The 20,225-nt window shown below is 45.8% G+C and overlaps 1 protein-coding gene across 1 annotated transcript in view; it reads left to right on the forward strand.

The window, feature by feature from the left end:
• Positions 1-20,225, forward strand: part of Odad2 (outer dynein arm docking complex subunit 2) — a 154,447-nt gene that overhangs the window by 42,503 nt on the left and 91,719 nt on the right. Inside the window, exons 12-17 of the mRNA XM_021654551.2 lie at positions 5,133-5,279; positions 5,645-5,854; positions 8,984-9,235; positions 10,003-10,113; positions 11,647-11,801; positions 14,549-14,791. Coding sequence (XP_021510226.1) covers positions 5,133-5,279; positions 5,645-5,854; positions 8,984-9,235; positions 10,003-10,113; positions 11,647-11,801; positions 14,549-14,791 — 1,118 coding nt within the window. The remainder of the gene's footprint in view (positions 1-5,132; positions 5,280-5,644; positions 5,855-8,983; positions 9,236-10,002; positions 10,114-11,646; positions 11,802-14,548; positions 14,792-20,225) is intronic.

The following is a 20,225-nucleotide window of genomic DNA, read 5'->3' on the forward strand; positions in this document are numbered from 1 at the left end:
TCCAGGCCAGGATGGCCCAAGGTCATCCATGCTGCCCATGCTTCTGCCTTGCGGTACTTTTCAGACACCATTTCATTCACTCTAACTGTATAAATGTTCTCTGAGATCTGTAGACACTGGGTTTGATTAATTTCAATGTGTGTGTGTGTGTGTTACTTGCAAACGTTTATAATAAAGTTTGTTTTTTTCATTCACGTGGGCTTTAAAAAGTGAAGCCCTTTCTCTTCCACTTAACCCCCTACATTCCAGGAAGGCTGGAGCAGGTCTGATTATGTTTACTGGCATCTAGTGTCTGGGCAAATAGTAAGCATTGCCAGTCAAAGAATACAAGCTGATTTTGAGCTGGTTTGAAAATATTATTTATCTCAGCGCATTGAAAGTTTATTTCTTCCTCACAGGCAGCGGGAGGGAGCATTGTACCGTCCTGTAGATAGTATAATCTGTCCTTATTTCAAAGATTTTGTTTAGAAAAACAGCTTTATTTCATTTTGCCTTTGGAAAAGAAATGCTGAGCTGGGTGATGGCTCAGTGGCAGCAGAGTACTTGCTGTGCTTGCATGAGGCCAGGAGATCAGAGCCGCAGCGTTCGTGCAAATGCCAGCTAAGTCTGGATACCTGTCTGCATTCCCAGCACACGGGAGGTGGAGTCAGGTGATCCCCGAGCAAGCTGCTGAGCCAGACGAGGTGACCTGGAGAAATCAGGTGTGCGACATTGATTCAATACATGTAAGATGCAGAGAGACGGAGGAAGACGCACAGTGTCAACTTCTGGCCCCCACGTGCATACATACACATGTGTACTTACACACGTGTGAACATCCATACACAGGCAAATGAATAATGCTATATTCACTCAAGCGTTTACCGTAGGCCAACAGTTTCCTCACAGTAAAGGGAAAAAAGCAATTCTTTCTTATTTCTTCAATGCACGTGAAAACCCAGTATGACTAGCTTTTCCCATGACCGAGGTACCGCACCCCTCTATGCCACCTCAACACGGGCCGAGATTGTAGCCGGAGCATGTGTTTAGTAAGAGAAGGCCCATGTCAGTCCTCACCACCACAAACAAAAAACAGTGTAGTATTCAGAGTAAAACTGTGTAAGGGAAAAGCAAAGTGAGGTTAAGCGGGAGCACGGGTCCAAGAGAATGGTCTTTATTTCAGCTCTGTGTGTTGCAACCCAATTGTGACAGTGCGCAAGCATCTTCTGGATGAAGAAAGACGTCTAAGCTGCAGGGGATGGAGGCTGGCCTGGCTGAGCGGGGGCCGAGCCGGAAGTCAAACCAGCAAAAGAATGGCATTCATATCAGAAATGGAAAAGTTCAGGGGGTGCATTTCCAAAAACCCTTCAGAAGCTAGTGAAATATATTTTTGCTATGTTTTCTCCAGCTTTTGAATCTCCACAGATGCGAGTGTGTGATAAAATGTGAAAATAAGTATAAGCAACTACTTATGCTCTCGTCAGATTTAATTGCAAAGAGGAGATGGGGGTGAGTGGCTTCTGCCCAGCTAGATGTTTGTGGGGCATGGAAAACATGGGGTGAGCATTCAGGGTGCTTTACAAAGCTGATCCATAGAAGAATGGTGATGGCCAACATTTGTGGCTCTGTATGTTGGATATTTGGGCTCCTGTCTTCTGGTATTCATCCTGAAAGATTCATAATCCTTTTGGGAATGTGATCAGTGACAAGAGTCAAAGGAAATCCTGAAATGTGGAAAAACTAACTTTTCCTAATATAAAACTGTTCTAAAAAAACCCCTCAATCCTATGAATATGTTTCCAGATTTTCAGAAAAAAACGCTGATTTACAGATTTTTTTTTCCTTCGGTAAGGCTCTAACTTCAAACCAGTAAATCTGAATCTTCTCTTTGATTCTGGCATTGGCCTGGACATAGATAATTCAGAAGAACATAAGTCCGCACCTTTTGGGTACTTCCTAAAACAAATGGCTCAAAAGTGGAGAAGAGGCTAGAAGGAAAAAGGGAACTGGACAAGATACACAAAGACTGAGCTCAATATGAACCCAGGAACTCTACTAAAGAAAAGAAAAAACGGCAGTTCAAAAAATCTGGATTATGTGCAAGCAAGAATGTCTGGACAGGGCAGTCTGGGTCCTTGGAGGCTTCCAGGCTGTGACAGAGGCTGCATGCCCTGTCCCATGGCAAGCTCTCTCGTGCAGTTGCCCTGAAGACTTCCTTCCACCGCTCGCCCTCTGTTCAAATCCCCAAACTCCCAATAGAAGAAACTGGTTCAGAGCCTCCAGCACCTTCCTGGGACCTTCTGCTGCCTTTTAACCATGGGGACATCTCCTCTTGGGAGAATTCCTTCCTTGCCTGCCTTCCTCCTGCTGTGGACCCCTTTGTGTCGTTGCCCGAGGATGGACTGGATGGAGGGTTCTCTGGAGGGTTTCTGCTTCTTTTCTGCCTGTTTTTTTTTTTTTTTTTAATATGGAAAGTAGCAATCGGTAGTACTCGAGATTATCGCGCCCTCGCATGATGGAGCTGTTAACCCAAAGAGAAGGGGCGAGGGTGGTTTTGTACCTTGAAGCCAGCAGTGGGTAAGTGGTGGCTGCGTTTCTCTTGCTAGTCAGAAGGAAGAGACACGAAGCTATAAAACCACATACTTTACACGCAGCTGGTGAACTGTTGTTTCGTTATAAACCTCCTCTCTATCCAAGAATTACCTCAAGGGAGGAAAAATGGCCACCCCCAGTGACAGCACTACCTGTCAATCTCCAAGAAGCATAGGACATTTTCTTGGACTAGGAAAGCAGGACTCTAAATCCCTCCCTCTTCGCCTGTTGACGTACACCGTTAAAGGAGTCCCTCTTAGTTTCTTGTCTTAAAAATACTAAGTTGTGCATGTTCACACAGGGATTAAATATGCACATGTATGTGTGATATGAAGGAGGAAGCTTACTGCTTGCTGTTTCTATTCTGTGTAGCCTTTACGTATTATTGATTATATAAAAGTATATCTTTGATTGCTAATTTTTATATTTATATGTTAAAGTATGGATAAGTAGAAAATATAAGTGGACCATAAACATGTATTTTAACATAAATATGCAATGGTTGCAGTCTATCTTTTCTATATCTGTCAGTCTGCTTTTTGACACGATAACCCAGGACTTATTAAAGAAAAGACATTTATCTCTTCATCATTTTGGAGGCTAGGAAGTCATCCAGAACCGAGTCTGGGAATGGCCCTCTTGCTGTGTCCCTTGGGCAAAGGGTGTTCCATGGAGAGAGAGGCCGTATTCATGCTAACTCACACACTCCACGTTGGCATCAGCCCCTCCGGGAGGCAAGGTCCTCATCTCTTCCTTCATATTGCAGGCGTTCAGCTCTAAAGCAGGGCAGTGTGCTGCTGCCCTCCACCCGTGATTTTCTCCATTGGGCCACTGAGTCACTCCCAGCCTTGAGGCTTGCATTTCCTTCTTCCTGCCACACTTCTGAGGCTCTGATAGAACCAATTTCTGCTTCACAAGGCCCTCCCTGCCCTACTCGAGGTCCCGCTCTTCTGCTGCTTTCCGTTTGGTTTAACCTCTCCCCAGTTCCTCTGTTCCAGACCGTCCCGTGTACATACGTGAAGGAAAAACATTTTCCCCTTCTGCTTTCATAGCAGAAGACTTCTGTGGTTTCAGAAAGCGTGAGGTTTTTGTTTTTTTGTTTTTTTCCCCTGCCAGAGAACCCCTCTTCTCACGGGAGAACCTGGAGTGGCTCCAACAGAGGCTCCCGGAGGTGGTGCTCCTTCCCGCATCTAATGCCCATGACAAGGCCAACTATGACCCTGCTTCTCACTAGTTAGAAACAGGATTCTCACAACACTGATTTGATGAGCCTTCTAGAACCCCTCACAGGCCTCAGGAAAACATGCTCACTGGCTGCTCTAGCTTGTTTTCTATCCCTGTGATAAACGGCATGACCAAAACCATCTCAGGGAGGGGAAAGGGCTGGTATCATTTTACAGTTTCCAGTCTGCCGTGATGGGAAGTCAAGGCAGAAACTCAAGGCAGGAACCTGGAGGCAGCGACGGAAGCAGGTGCCATGGAGGAGTACTACTCACTGGGTTCTTCCTCGTGGCTTTTGGTGTCTGCTTCCTTATGCAACCCGGAACTACTCCCCCAGGGGAGGCACCCAGATAATGGGGCTGGGCCCTTCCATATCAACCATCAATCATTAATCAAGAACACACACCACAGACTTGCCTATAGGTCAATATGGTGGAGACATTTTCTCAAATGAGGCTTCTGCTGCCCAGATGACCCTTGTGTACACTAGCTTGTGTACACTTGGTAAAAACTGAACAGCACACTGGTTTGTTCCAAAGAACGTTACAAAGCCATGAAGAGCTGTACTGGGCAAGGGTTTCCCAGCCCTTTCTGGACACACCCCTCCCTCCCTCAGGAATGCTACGTTCTTTGGGATTTTTTTTTTTTTTTTTTTTTTTTGAGAGACTGCACTTGAAGACTGACTGATGAACTTTTTGGCCACTAGTGACCAACCTCACCTCCAGGCCTGCTCCCCTTCTCCGAGGCTAACTGCTAAAGCTACAATTCCCAACCCTTGGGTTTCCTTTACCCTCTTGAGGACAGCCAAAATCTTGACCCCAAACAGGTATCAGCCAACACATTAGGGTGTAAAAGGCATGGATCACTTTGACGATTACAAAGATCTAAGAACCGGATGTCAGAAAACTGGGCGAAGCCCCAAACACGTGCATTTCTCAATCTTAGTAAGAGAAAAGTTCAGATGCAGATTGCGTTGCCCAGTGCACTGGTCAAGAACTGGGGGACCATTTGTTACCTCGACGTACAACCTCCCTCCTCGGTCACTCCCTTCAGGTGTGCCCCTGGCTCTACTTCATGCCTCCATATCACCCACTTCTGTAGCTGCTTAAAAGGAGCCCAACTGTAAACGCCGGCGCTTAATTGGAGTAACATTTTATGACGCTCTGTACAGCCTTTCCACGCTCTGGCTCGCCATAATTCATTTAACAAATTATAACCCACTCAGAGAACTTTTAAAAGTTTTATGTGCTGTGTATGGGGAGACTCGTTTCCTCACTGTGGAGTCGTCTGAAAGGGATTGTGGCTCTATTTAACCTTTATATGGTATTGTATCTTCCTAGGGGGGAAATCAGACAGCAACGGTGATCGCCTTGTGCTCCATGAAGGACTTCAACTTAGCACAGGAAACCTGTCAGCTGGCGATTAGAGACGTTGGGGGTCTTGAAGTCTTAATAAATCTGCTTGATACAGATGAAGTCAAATGCAAGGTAAGACACTCCCGGCGATGGCCGAGAAGTCCCGTGTCCACTCACAGCCGTGGAAGCCGTGGCTGTCTTCTGCACCCCTCTGTCCCGTCCTTTACTGTCATTGTCGATGGCCCACCGGCTGCCCTTTCTTTTCCTTCTCCTTCTTTCCCTTCTTCTCTTTCTACAAGCAGCTGCTTGTGCTTTTGGAATGAGAACACAAGCGAAGGAGAAATATAAAGAAGGTGGGTAATCTTCAGGGGTGTGAACTGTTTCTTAAAAACCCTAATTGGGGAAGGCTCTCAGGTAGACTCAGACTGTTTAAAAAAGGATAGCGCTGGGGATATATTAAACTCTCAACCATCTGTCACCTTTTCTCCCCCACACAGATCGGCTCATTAAAAATCCTGAAGGAAATCAGTCATAATCCTCAAATCAGACGTAATATTGTTGACCTTGGGGGCCTACCAATTATGGTTAACATACTCGATTCTCCACACAAGAGTCTTAAGTGTTTAGCAGCTGAGACGATAGCAAATGTTGCCAAGTTCAAGAGAGCCCGGCGGGCAGTGAGGCAGCATGGAGGCATCACCAAGCTGGTGAGTACCACCACTACCATCTCCAGACACTGGCACCCACGCAGCCCTGCCTTCCAGTGTCACCTGCTGCTCGCCGCTGCTAGCCACCATGATGTGTGGCCCAGGACTCTTCTGTGTTCTCTGTCTTGGAACACGTCTTTAAGAATGATGTACACAAATTTACATGAGCAAGGGCCATAAAGCGATGTTCGGCTTTGGTTTTCAAATAATAAAGAAGTTCTCAAGTAGCGTCACCTGAGGCATTGGTTAGAAGCCACTGCAAGGACAGCAAAAACCAGAAGGTGGTAATTCCAAGGCAGCATGGCAGCTTCATGATAGACGGAATGCCTACTGTGTGTGAGGCCGTGGGCTAAATCCCCGGGGTGAGGGAGAGATTTGGGGGAGGTAGGAGTGAGGTGGGGAGGAGAGGGGCAGAGGAGGGGAAGGAGAGATGAGGCTCTGGGAGGGCAGCTCCAGTAGCCCAGCCTCTGGTGTGCTGACTCACATCAGAACCCCCTCCATGGGGACAGTCAGACCATATGAAGGCAGCCTGGGTGCGGACACTCTTCATCCGGTGAAAGTTTGTCTTGCGCCTCTGAAAAGCATCTGCGTTTAGCAGCGGCAGCAGCACTGCGTTTTGGAAGAGTAATATTACATTAATATTTTATGTTATGTAAAATCATAACAGGATCAAATTGTTGATAAAGAACTGCCCGCCACGGGGAAGTCTACACACACGATTAGAAATGTACACCGGAAACACACAGAAGGACTTCCTCACGGAGGGCTCTCCTGGTGGCTGCTGGACTTGAGGGGAAAGCTGTGGAAATTTTTAAAAAACATGAATTTCCCTTTACATTAGCTCATTGATCTTCTGCGTATAACACTTATGTTATTACTCAGGAAAAAAAAAATGATTATTTCAGTAACTGCCATCAAAAGAAAAAGCATTCTTCGCCCTGTTGCTCCATCATCACAGAGCTTAGAAAAGTAAATGCTGGGGGCTGGTGAGTGGACTGAGCAGGAGTGCTTGTCACCAACCTGACCTGTGTTCAGTCCTGGAACGCGCATGGTGGAAGGGGAGCGCCATCTCTCGCCTGCTGTCCTCTGATCTGCACACACACACACACAGCCGGACACACTACACCCACAGCAAACATACACACAATTTAAATGTCAGGAGAAATGCAATAATTAATATGACTACCACATTATGAGGTAGATAAGTGTGTCCGTCCATTAAAATAACTCCCATAAATTATAAGAATAAAAAAAATAAATGCCAAATACGGGTCTTTGAATCTCACATCACATTTGGGAACCTAGTGTTTGTCCAACTGCACTAACCTAATAAGATGAGGACTCCCATTTGATTGTGAGGTGAAATAATGGGCAAATTCGGAATAGGAATGGTCAGCATGGATGGCTGCTCTGAGTTCTGGGGCTGAGAATGTGACAGGGTGCAGCGTGCAGAACAGAAACGAACACACCTCTCTGTCAGACAGGGAGAAGACAGGTGTGTAAACTGTCTCGTGCTTGGTAGGCATTCAGCTGAAGCCAGCCCGTCCGGGGAATGGTACAGAAATAGAGGAGGGTGGGCGGTCACTTCTCCTCGAAGGGGGAACGGCAGGAAAGGCTGGAGGAGATGCTGCTTGATGGCTTGGAAGGTGTTTGGTAGACAGACACACCAGGAAAGGTGTTTCAAGAAGATAAGGCCGTGGCTGACATGGAAAGTTCCCAAGTTGCTCCTGGTTCAATGTGGCCGAATCCGTGATAAGTTGGCTGGAGAAGTGACGTGAAAACAGGAGGCTGTGTTGCCACTACGGGCCTTATCCAGAGAGTGAGAGGGGGTTAAGTAGTTTGAACTTTAGAGGGATAATGAGAATAACTGTTGCAGACAGACAGTTAGGGCTGTCTGCCCTGAGCAGCCCCACCATCTCAGAACCTTCTTTCTGTGTGTGGTGTCTCTTGCAGTTCACAACCGAAAGCTGCGGCCATCCTTGCCTCCTCACTCCTGTACTCTGTTGTCCTGGAGGCCATAACCAAATAAACCAAGAATATGGAATTGAGATTGAGGCTCTGTTTAGGATTGGGTGTTTCCTTCCAAATTTGGCACAGGTAGTTTAGACTCTGTGGTGAATAACAGTGGGATTTGGCCAACATGAAGAAACAATAGGTGAGAGTTGTGATTTCTACATCCCCAGAAAAAGATACGGAGCCTGAAGGCTGACAGGCAGCCTCCCTAGGGGTGGGGGGCAGCTTTAATTCCTCCACAGGGCATCCTGACCTACTGCTCTGTCCCGTTAGAAAATTGTCCCTTTAATGTCTTTGGTGATTTGGTCATTAAAAAGAAAAACGGAGGACGACACTGGCAATTTAGTTTAATGGGTTCTGTCAGTGTGTGTGCATAGCTGCGCCCTTCCCTCCGTGGTTTTGAGAGGCATAAGCCGTCTAGCTTGCTTTGCAAAGCTTTTCTGGCTTTGGAGAGCCTGGGGTTTGAAATGCTGGCAGTGACAGCGTGGGTTATAATAGCCGTGGTCCTGTTGCTTGTACAGAGGTTTCGCCCTACAGTCTGGGCTAGCCTCACGCTGATTAGCCCAAACTGATCTTGGACCCTCGATCCTGCCTATGACTTCTGAGTGCTGAGATTATAGGTACACACCTGATTTACAAACACTACCAGAAGTTCTAGAACTGTACTGGAAATACTATCTTGGTGAGTATTTTCTCAAGGGAAGAACGCACAAGAGGCCCAGAGCTAGAGGAAAGCGGCTGTGACGCTTTGTTTCTTTGTTTCTACTGCCCACAGCTTAGTCTAAACATGCTGTTCAGTGCAGTTTTACTTCTGACAGAGTTAATCAGTAGCTATCCGGTAGGTACTGAAGGACCGACTCACTTTTATTTTAAACACTTCCGTGTTTGGGCTGCTGGGATGGCCCAGCTGGTCAAGACGCTTGCTACCAAGCCTGTCATCCCAAGTTCAATCCTCAGGAGCCACATCACGGAAGGGAAAAACGGGCTCCTGCAAGTTGCCCATGGACCTGCACACACATGGGTTTTGTATGTACACGCCCTCACAGGCACACGCAGGCACACGCTTAAGGAGAAATGGGAAAGGTGGCTGAGTATGCTCTGCGTCTGTTCCCGCAGGTCGCCCTTTTGGACTGCGGACAGAACTCGACAGAACCAACGACCCAGCAGCAGCAGAGCCTGTACGAGACGAGGGACGTGGAAGTGGCTCGCTGCGGGGCGCTGGCCCTCTGGAGTTGCAGTAAGAGCCATTCGAACAAAGAGGCCATTCGCAAGGCCGGCGGCATCCCCTTGCTGGCCCGGCTGCTGAAGACCTCGCATGAAGACATGCTCATCCCAGTGGTGGGGACGTTGCAAGAATGTGCATCAGAGGTGCCCAAGCCATTCTGCATCTTTTCGTTTGCCCTTCCGTCCCTCCTTCTCTTCCTCCTTCCATGCTTTTTATGTATGCGGATGTGGTTGTGAGTGTGTACATGCGTGTTCATGTGTGCGGTCACAATTAGGCCAGAACCTAATTTTGAATGTCTTACTAGATTACTCTCCACTTTATTTTGGGGGGCAAGGATTCTTTTTTTTTTTTAATTTATTTTACATCCTGATCACAGCCCCCTCCCTCCTCTCCACCTAATCCCACCCTCACACCATCTTCCCCCTTTCTCCTTGCCCTTCTTCTTAGAAAAGGGGACCGCCGACCCCTGTCATTTCTTGATGCACCCGAAGCTTGCTGATTTGGCTTGCCTAGCCAGCTAGTGTGCCCTGGGAACCCTGTCTCTGCTGCCTGGCTTTCGGGTGGGCACTGCTGACAGGAAGTCTGTGCTCATGCCTTGCCTGCCAATCAGTTTTCCATCACCCCAGCCCACTTTTTCTCTCTTTAGTTAAGAAAATAATCTTAAATTTATGTGAAAGGTAAGGTTCCTCTTCTTCAGATGTCTGTTCTTCTTGAGAGAGCAAGAAAATCAAATGAATAGCACACTGGCTACCTTTCGTCTTCAACGTTGGCTAGCTCTTTTGCCACTTGGACACAGACTGGAAGCTTGGGCTTTGCTGTCTGATCAGTTTGTTCAGCATGGTCACCCATAAATGGTCACGACTGTCGTCATCTTATGCACACGTGAATATTTATATTTTGATATTTCTAGGAAAACTACCGAGCAGCCATCAAGGCAGAGAGGATCATTGAAAACCTGGTGAAGAACCTGAATAGTGAGAATGAGCAGCTGCAGCAGCATTGCGCCATGGCCATCTACCAGGTGGGGGCCGGTCTCTACCCTGGCTCTCCCTCCTCCTGCAACTAAAGGCAGAGTCTCTAAACACTGTCGTCTCCTCCTCTGAGGAGCTCGTTAGTTAGTGTACTGTGTCTCAAGCACCTGGCAAGAACCGGAGAGGAAAGACTGACTGGGGCTCATCACACCGGGGAGGGGAAGGGAGAAAGGAGAGGGAGAAGAGAGGCAGGATGCGGGCAGGAATAATGCTCTGCGCACTGCTGTTGTTGCGCCAAATCTTCATGCTGACACTCGGAAATCGGCAGTTTTGGCAGATAGCCCAGGGGTCTCTTATAGGGCTGAGAACCACCGTCGTTGGTGGCGAAGCATTCACTCAAGCATGTGACAATGTATCAACTAGTCTGCTTATTAACGTTCTGTGAGACAGTCGTGTCCTCCTCACTGTTTCTGAAACAATTTACTCAGGGTAAAATAGCTCTTTAGTATATGAGGACCCTACGTTGCTTTTCCCAGATTCTGTTCAGAGACAGTGATCTTGGGGAAAGAATGGGCACGCACGCTCTCAGTGTGTTCGGTTGTGGGTAGAGTTGGTTTTTGTTAGGAGTTCACTTATTTCATTTTCCACTAACTGTGGATTGTTTCCTGGTACACCGGGAGCACAGAGTAGGATGACCAGGTGGCCTTGAAAACGAATGTCTGGCTGGTTATGGCCACACCAGCTTCTCTGTAATCAGAGTGGAGTAATCGTAAGTGAATACTCTTAAGGCCAGCGTGCTAAGAGTGGACTACAAACGGAGTCCGAGACCCTAGGGGTATGTATTCACTTTCAAAGGCTTCTGCTGCTAACCACAAAGGGTGGCTTCCAAAGAATTTTGCTTCTGGAGTCTGGAAGTGGGTGTCAAGGTGTCCACAGGGTACTTTCTTGAGAAACCACTGTCCCTGACTTGCGGTTGACTGCTTTTTCCCGTGTTTTCACACCATGTCTCCCTACTATGTGCTGTAACCTCTCTTAGAGGAAGGGTATTCATCACAACTTAAGGGCTCGCTTTAGGTGCTCATCACAACTTCTCGCCTTAACTGCTTCTTTAAGCCTTGTTCCCCACAACCCCCGCCACAATCATATTCTGAGGCACTGGGCATTAGACCTTCAATTTATGGATCTTAAGAGAATATAGATAAATGTATATTAAGGGCAAATAGTCCCGATCTGCACACACACACACACACACACACACACACACACACACACACCACTGAACCACAGTTGAAATCACAGGAGAAAGCTGGTTCCATGTAATTTAGTTGTTAAGGCATGGACTCTCTGGCCCAGTTGTGATTTGAGTTTACGAACTCTCTCAGCTCTCTACCTCTATCCATATGCCCCAGCCCAATTCTTCCTCCGTGATACAAGGTCTTGGAGACACCACTGGGTTCCCCGGAACTCTGACGCACGAGGTTGTGTAAAGGAAACAGCTTGCGCTGAAGAACCCCCACAGATAAGCCTCACTGAATGCGCGATGGCTTGCTCTCTGATGGCCTCTCGTTTGACGTTTCGCGCAGTGTGCTGAAGATGAGGAGACCCGGGACCTGGTGAGGCTGCACGGAGGACTTAAACCCTTGGCCAGTCTGCTCAATAACACCGACAATAAAGAGCGGTTAGCGGCTGTCACTGGGGCGATCTGGAAGTGCTCCATCAGCAAAGAGAATGTGGTTAAGTAAGTAAGGCAATTACTGTTCCACAGCAATCTATCATACAAGGCAGCCGAGTGGTGTTTACTAAGGGTTCTCTCCGGCTATAGTCAACAATGTGCGTGATTAATGTGGACCAAGGGTAGGCTGCAAAGATTCTTAGGCATCTCCCCATCCTGCTTCCCAGAAAGTTTGTGTGTAACAGTGGCTGGCATGATCTTCTTGTGTGAATAGGCTGCTCTACATACGAAAACATAAATTTAAAATCTTTCTTATGTTCTCTACTGAAGTGAGAAAGTCTTTGCAAATAGAAGTGACCTACACATCCTTCCTTATTCATTTTATTTATTCTTCTCTCACACAACACATCCTGACTATACTCTCCCTTCCTCCACTCTTCCTGGTCCCCTTCCCCCCTTCCTCTCTCCTCCATATCCACTTCTCCATTTTCTTTCAGAAAACAGCAGGCCTCCCAGGGATATTTTTAAAAAGATTATTTGTGTGCGTACGTGTGTTCTGTGAGTGTGTGTGTGCTTCCGAGGCCAGCAGAGAGAGTTGGGCGCTTTCATCTGTCGCCGTTACCTATTCCTTTCAGTCAGGGTCTCTCCCTGAGCCTGGGCTGGCTTTTTCCTCAGCTCAGTTGGAAGCCTAGTTGGAGCTATGGCGCCTGGTGGAGAGCACTCACCCAGCTTGCTAGTTGTGCTTGTGTCCGAACTCTGGTCCTCATGCTTGCATGGCAAGGGTTGTTAGCTAACTGCTGGGCCATCTTTCCTCCCTAGTTTCCATTTTTAGGAGACAAAAGAGTCAGCTGAATGGTTCTAACCACTCTTAAATTAGTCAGCAGACGGCTACTCACCACCCTTACTGAGTAGGTATTTTCAGTTAGGATTCCATTTAATTTTGTTTTAATGTATTTGTAAAGGTTTGTGTGTTGGGAATGAAACCCAAGGCCTTATGCTTGACAAACAAGCACCCTACCACAGAATCTTTATGGTTCTATGTTGTTTTTTATTTTTAAAGTTGACTCTGTATCTATTTAGAATTCAAATTCTCCATGAATATTATAAGAAATTTTTTTTCTGTATTTTGTATTTTCTTTAAGAAATTTGCTTGTTCTAACGGAAAATAAGCTTGCCTCAGAGTAAACAGCAGAATTAGTCACAGATCAAAGGTAGCCTCCATTAATGCACATGCAAACCATGTGAATGGAAGCAATACAATTCATTCACATCTGTACACAAACACTGATGACATTTATGAGAAGGGAGAAAGAATGTTATACAGGGAAATGGGAATTCTGAAATATAAGCGATTCATTTGATTTACACGCACACTGAAAAAGATCAAAGTAAAATTACATGAAGATGGATTCTAAAACTTACCACTGACTAATAGTGAAGCAGTCTGAGAAGACCAATCAAAATGTTTTATTTAGTATTCATTCATGTATATGACATGTTTAGATCAAATAATTCACGCTGTTCTTACCACTTCCTCCTTTCTCCTCCTCCCAAGTTTACGTGCTCTATTTTTTATCATCATTTTTTAACATCAGGTGTTCGTGTATAGCCCTTTAGAGCCACATCCCTGAAGAGAAATGGCTCTTTCTCTTCTCATGTTGGGTGGCACATCAGGAGCCCCTCCCCTGCCCGCAATGGCTGGATTGATTGTGTCCAAGCCTTGTGGCGTGAAGTCCCAGGCCTTGCGAGTTTGTGTGCACAGGTGCGCTGTTGTGTCCAGCAGACAGGGTTTCACAATGGACATCTGCTCCTCTGGCTCTTATGGCATTGCTGGTCCCTCTCCCATGACTTGAGGGGGAGGTTACTTAGAGCTGACTACCTCACAGGGACTTGTTCTGTGCTCGCTGAGCTTGGGGGGTTTACTGCAAAAGCAGCTTCTCTGCTGGGATTCAGAGACGCACAGATCTATGGGTAGAAAGATGAGAGCTTAGAGGATGGCTTAATACTTTGCCCACCTAGCATAACAATCATCACTGGAGCTCTCCTGGGGCACGTGACCCAGCTTGTCCTGGGGTTCGGGTCCAGTTAATTCTGTCTCACCTCTCGAAAACCCTGTGGGCATCCTTGTGTTGTTCCTGATTTTAGCGAAGTGTTCTGAGCTTTTGTCTGTGGAGCATGCTGCTGGCGGTCATTGTTCAATGCTTGTACTGTGTTTGCATATGTCCCGTGTAGTCCTAGATCCTCCGGGAATTTTATCCTGAAGGGATGCTGGCCCTTTCCACAGCTAATGAAGATGATCACGTGGTTTTTGCCCTTGAGTCTGTTTGGTGGACTGCAATTGCTGGTTTCCATAGGTCAGAGCAGAAAACTTTTAAAATTTGAGTTGCAGTAGCTCTCCTGCTCATTTTTGAAACACAGTGATTCTATGTAGGTGCAAAAAAAAATAAAATAAAATACATAATGCAATTCATTCCTAATATGTGTTTAATATAGTTTCTTCTAATATAGGATTATTATAGTTTGTTCATGTAAGTTAATCTCTGTGAGAGGAAAAACTTAGAATGGATTCACAGATGCTAAGATTCATGGATGATCCTGGCTGTCTCAGAGGCTATCTAACGTCAGGATCCAGAACACAGTAGGCGGCAGGTGTCTGGGTGTGGGTGCCAGCCTTCCTGCCCAACAAGCTGGAGATCAGTTGTCTGATAAGACAAATTGCCTGATATAAATAGCTATTTAGGATAGCTGTCGTCTTCCTGAATAGCTTTCCGGCTACCTTGGCACCGTCAGCAGCCTCCCTTCTCTGCTCTTAGGTTCCGAGAATACAAGGCCATTGAGACCCTGGTGGGACTCCTCACGGATCAGCCCGAAGAAGTGCTTGTGAATGTGGTCGGGGCCTTGGGAGAATGCTGTCAGGAATTCGAAAACCGAGTCATTGTCCGGAGGTGCGGCGGCATCCAGCCTCTCGTGAACCTCCTGGTTGGAATAAACCAAGCCCTACTTGTGAATGTCACGAAAGCGGTGGGCGCATGCGCAGCAGAACCAGAGAGTATGGCGTAAGTGGCCCTGGACACACGGAGATTTTACCTGCTAGTGTGAAGGGAAACGTTTGGGTGGTCATAAAATGGTCTGTCTCATCACTTAGAATGCATGCGCACATGTGATGGACAACTGTGTTACCACATGAATATTCATGAGGTAGCTAACCAGTACGTTATTTTAAGAGAGGCGGACCTGTGCTGGGCACTGCTGGGAGGAGGAAGGATTTCCAAAAGCCAATAATCAAATTACCATGTGGAAATCATGCACAGTCAGTAAAAAAAAAAAAAAAAAAAAAAAAAAAAAAAAAAAAATTCTCTGCCTTTTAGAGAACAATTGTTTCCGTATATAGTCTCATTTTTCTTATTTCTGGTCTATTTAGAAAACATATTTGCATCACCTCTAAAGAGCAAAGAAATACCAAGGATTTTAAGCTTAATCCTTGAAGAGATTATTGTGTACATAAAAAATAGAATATTTAAATGTGAATTGAAAATATGTTGGAAAAGCCATTGGTCCTGAGCATTTGCGAACTTTTTCAGTGTTCTAACTACAGTGTGACATCAATTTGGGTGTGTAATATTATGCAGCCTGTAGAGCTGATGTGATGCATAAAGGAGGGTGTGCCTGCAGCACGCTCGGACACCGCACCTCTGTATAAAAGGGGTGCGAGCACCCGCGCACGTGGATGTTTGTGGGAGATCCTGCACCCTAGCCTTAGCAGCTGTCAGAGGACAGCTGTGTATTTCTTTATGCATACTTTATACATACGTACCTACCTACACTCACCTGTGTATGTATCTATGTGTGTGTCTACCTACCTACCTATCCTTGAGAGAAAAGTTTATTTTGAGAGTTTGGCTTCTACAATTGTGCAAGCTTGGTGAGTGCAAAATCTAACAGAGGTTGGGTTGGAGACTGGAGACTCAGGCTAGCACTGTGCTGGCAGAATTCTTTTCTCGTCCAGGTGATAGCCAAATGTATGACGAGGGGTGATCCGTTTTTACTCCAGCACCTTAAGTGTTAATCATGCAAAATACCTTCCATAGAAATATGTTGCATAACACTTGCCAAAAATGTGGGAACTGAGGACCAACCAAACCGACACACAAATTCAAGCATGACTAGCTCATTCATGCATGTCTGTAAGCCCTGTTTAAGACAACAAGGAGAGGATGCTTTTGTCCTGTGTGATTCCACAATCCACGAACAACTGGAGAGTTCTTTAGCCGTGTTTGTTGTTCTTTTCAATAACCCTTGATTCAGTCACTATGTAAAGTGAACAGCACTTAGATACAAGGATGTAACGTTCACAAATCTCCTGTTATAAAATGAAGGTGATAAAGGAAGGGGGAGGTAATATCCATAAAATATTTATAGCAAAATAAGGAAGGAATCATCATTTCTTGCAGTTCTTGTTACTGGTCACATGATATACCTCGTACTGTAAGCTTCCACTGTTACCCTTAGCAAGCACATCACCCAGCTGTGGATTTTATTTTTATTTGTTGAGTGACTCAAATTTATATTTCTCAAAGGTCTGGGGCCTTAGTTGTTTTCTATTGCCACAGTAAGACCCCATGAACAAAGCACTAAATAGAGGAAAGAGTTTATTTGAGGTTTTTGGTTTCAGAGGGTGAATTCATGACCTTGATTTGAGAGAGCATGGCAGCAGGCAGGCAGGCATGGTGCTGAGGCTGTGGCTGAGAGACTCTCTACCCACCAGCGGGAGGGAGAGGCAGAGAAAGCTGTTTGGGAATGGCCTGGGCTTTTGAAACCTCAAACCCAACCCCTAGTGTCCCACCCACTTCCCCTAACAAGACCATGGCTCCTAATCTTTCCCAAGCAGCTCTGCCAAGTAGGGTCCAACACTCAAATATATGAATCCGTGGAGGCTGGTCCATTCAAACCACCAGAGCAGTTTTGGCTGGATCGGGTTGCTGTACTTTTCCATTGGCTCTAACCACAGATTATGGCAGTGCTGAGCTGCATCAGGGGACCCCTTGTATTTCAGACAGACAAGTCCTTCTCTAATCTCACTGGAATGGCTCCTTGGTAGTCAGTGGTCACTTCCTTCTCTACATCATGGTAGACTGACTCACAAGTCATCCACAAGACACTATTATTAATCCATATCTTGGTCAATATACAGAGATTAGAGCCTGTTCTTACGGAATCCTTATATATCTCATTGTCAATGATCCTGACAAGCCATTTCAAGTTCACTGCTTCCATCACGCAGCACCCAGCTTCTCTTAATATTTTAAGTAGATGTTTTGAATTTTCAATCAAATGCATTGAAGTAAAGGTCAGGGAAATTACCTTCATTCTTTTCTTCTTCTGATTTTTGGAGATTCTAAATATGGAAACACAAAAATGGAAAAAAAAAAAACCCTAGGCTTCAAAGTTTCAGTTCTGGAGAAAAACAAGTAAAACGAAAACTTTAAGAGCTGAAAATGTCAATAAATGTGTCTATGAGTCAGTCTACAAAACTCTCTGTGGATCTTCAAGAAAGGGTTTACTTACTGTAGGGACTATAAAAACCATAAAACACTAAAAGCTAAAAATAAAATGTATTTTCCCAAGCAAGGAAATCATCAGTTCTACAGATCTGAACTGTGAGATACATTTGTCAAAGGTTGAATCGTTGACCTGAAAGTAATATAGCGGATCTGCCATGCCTCTTGAGGCTCCACCCCAAATAAGACCTGTGCATGCCCACTGCACAGACATCATTACTTTTTACGGAGAGCAGGTCGGAGAAGTGAATGGCCTCAGAAGAAGTATGGAATTCCCTGCGAGATATACAGTTACGCATTATAAAACATCAGGAGAAATGGAGTCAGGAGAGTCATATGTCAGCGCTGGGGATTCTGGGTGCCAAGGATGTGGAGACAGTGACTGTCAGATTGCTGCAGACTGAAGCTCTAAACCTAGGAGTCAACCTGATTAACTGTTGAAATGCTCAGAACTGGGTAGAGGTGTGTTCCCTAGACAAACAGGAAGGAATGCTTTATGGAGTTCCATGAAGAAACTATCTTAACGGCCAACAGATAAATTCAGATAAATCATTTTTTTTTCTGCAGCTGCCGAACTCAAGTTTTTAAAAAAGATTAAATAAGGCAACACAAACCACTTTAAGAAGCAGATGGTTATGGACTAAAGGAGGACAGAGGCCGGAGAGATGGTTTGGTGAGTGAGGTGTTGCAGTAGAAGCCTGAACATCTGTGTGTGCATCCCTAGCACATGCTGAAGAGCTGGGGTGTGTTTCTGTAATCTCCACACTGTGCGGTGGAGACAGGAGGATCCTGGGGGCCTTGGCTAATCAGTCTAGCCAGCTGGTGAGCTTCAGTTTCAACGAATGACTTTGTCTCAAAAACTAAGGTGGAGAAGAGTGGAGGAAGCTCCCCGGCATCCACCGCTGCCCTATACCCATTCACACACACACACACACACACACACACACACACACACACACACACTCACCCGGTGCATGGGTGTGTACCCTGAGAACCCATATTCATTCCAGAATGCACAGTTTAAAGAAGCTTGACGCGGTGGCTCAGGCTTGTAGTCCCAGTGCTGGGGATGTGGAGACAGGTGAATCCCTAGGCTCTCTGCAGGTCAGCCTAGACTGCTTGATGAGATCCAGGCCAGTAAGAGAGCCTGCCTCAGTGGTGGTCAGTATCAGAAACACAACACCTAAAGTTGGCCTCTGGCCTCCACATGCAAAAGTATACATGGACATACCCATATGTGCACATGAAAGAGAGCCAAAAGGAACAGAAAGTGAGGGCTTAGATTTTTCTCCAAACCTCCTTCACTTAGGGTTCTTAAACACCTTCACCTCCAACCCCCAAGCTTAGGTAGGAGATTAGTCGGAAATTGGACTGTAGAACTCTTTTATATCTACCTGCTGCTGATTAGAGTAGATGGGTCTTTAGGGGATTGTCAGGATACCAGCAGTCCAGTTCCAAGGCCAAAAATAAGCCGCAGCCCACATCAGCACAATTCAGAAGATCAGGACGAGTCAGCAAAAGCCGCAAGACTCATTTGTATTGCTCCTAGAAGCTCTCTGGGACGCTTCCCTCTGCGAAGTCAAGTGTCGAAACACGAAGATCAATGCAGTGAGAGTCCGTCCACGCTTGTTCTCAGCTGGCCAAAGTCATGCCCTTTGCCCGAGAGAGCTCACAGCAAAGCATCACGTGCCCTCTCACAAGACAGCTTGCTGCAAAACATCACGTGAGAAAACCGGGTCTTCACCGAAACCAGAAACTTCCACCTCAAGAAGGTACAGAGTGCACAGAATAAACCCTGGAATAAAACAAATTCTATACAGCAATTATCAAAGAATCATTACATATGTAACTAAAACATTCTCAAGATGAAACATTGATAGCAGAATTGCTAGTTATTCATCTTTAAAGTTACTTTTAAAACTAATGAATGCATTTGTTACTAACTGAAATTTGGTTCAACAATGAACATTTGTTCTTTACTAGCTACTCATCTCTAATCCATTTCCTTCAAACCTTCCCCCACTTCTGAATCTACAATCAAATAATGCATAGGAAGACCCTTACATCTTAGTATGTAATACAATTCTTTATATCCTTAATAAAAATGCTACTTGTCTCATAAAAAAAAAAGAAGGTACATAGGAGACAGCCGAGCTGATAATGTGCTTGCCCTGAAAGCATGAAAATCTGGGTTCCAACCTCAGAGCCCACATAAAAAACCAGGCGTTGTGGCATACACTTGAAGTCCCAGCCAGGCAGATCCCAGAAGCTCCCTGTCTGTGTACTAAGCACCTGGCAAACTGGCTCTGTGGATGGTGTATAGCAGAATAGCAAAGTAGATGGTGTCCTGAAGAAGAACATTTGAGGGTCATCTCTAGCCTCCACACACACTTGCACACATGTACTTGAGCACACACACAGACACACACACACACACACACACACACACAATAGAAAGAAAACAATTATTGAGCTAAACACTTGGGCACAAAGAAAATACAATAAATATAACAGAATAGTCAGGAATGTGGTCTCCACAAAATGAAATGAAAAGAACAAAGGTGATAGTCAAAAGCAAGGAGATCTAATGAACGGTTGTGTGCAAGCTGTAACACACTGGCACATGGGCTGGCACATGGGCTGGCACATATGCTTCTGCTCAGAAAGCACGTGGGGCTGAGTTCTAATGCCCAGGACTACTTAACACAAAGCCAAGTGAGGCAGCATGGGGCCGTGTCCCCAGCGGGTAGGGTAGGAAGACTCCAGGGACTCACTTGTCAGCCGGTATAGCCAAAGTACGAGTTCCTCATTTAAAAATGAGCCTCTCCTTCCCGGTAACCTCCATCATGTTTGACTCTCCCTACACTGTACTGTGTTTGGATAATTGCTCTTCCTCTCACTTTGAGACCTACTGTGACCTTGAGAAACTTTC

The sequence above is a fragment of the Meriones unguiculatus genome, chromosome 3 (assembly GCF_030254825.1).
Source record: "Meriones unguiculatus strain TT.TT164.6M chromosome 3, Bangor_MerUng_6.1, whole genome shotgun sequence".
Lineage (NCBI taxonomy): Eukaryota > Metazoa > Chordata > Mammalia > Rodentia > Muridae > Meriones > Meriones unguiculatus.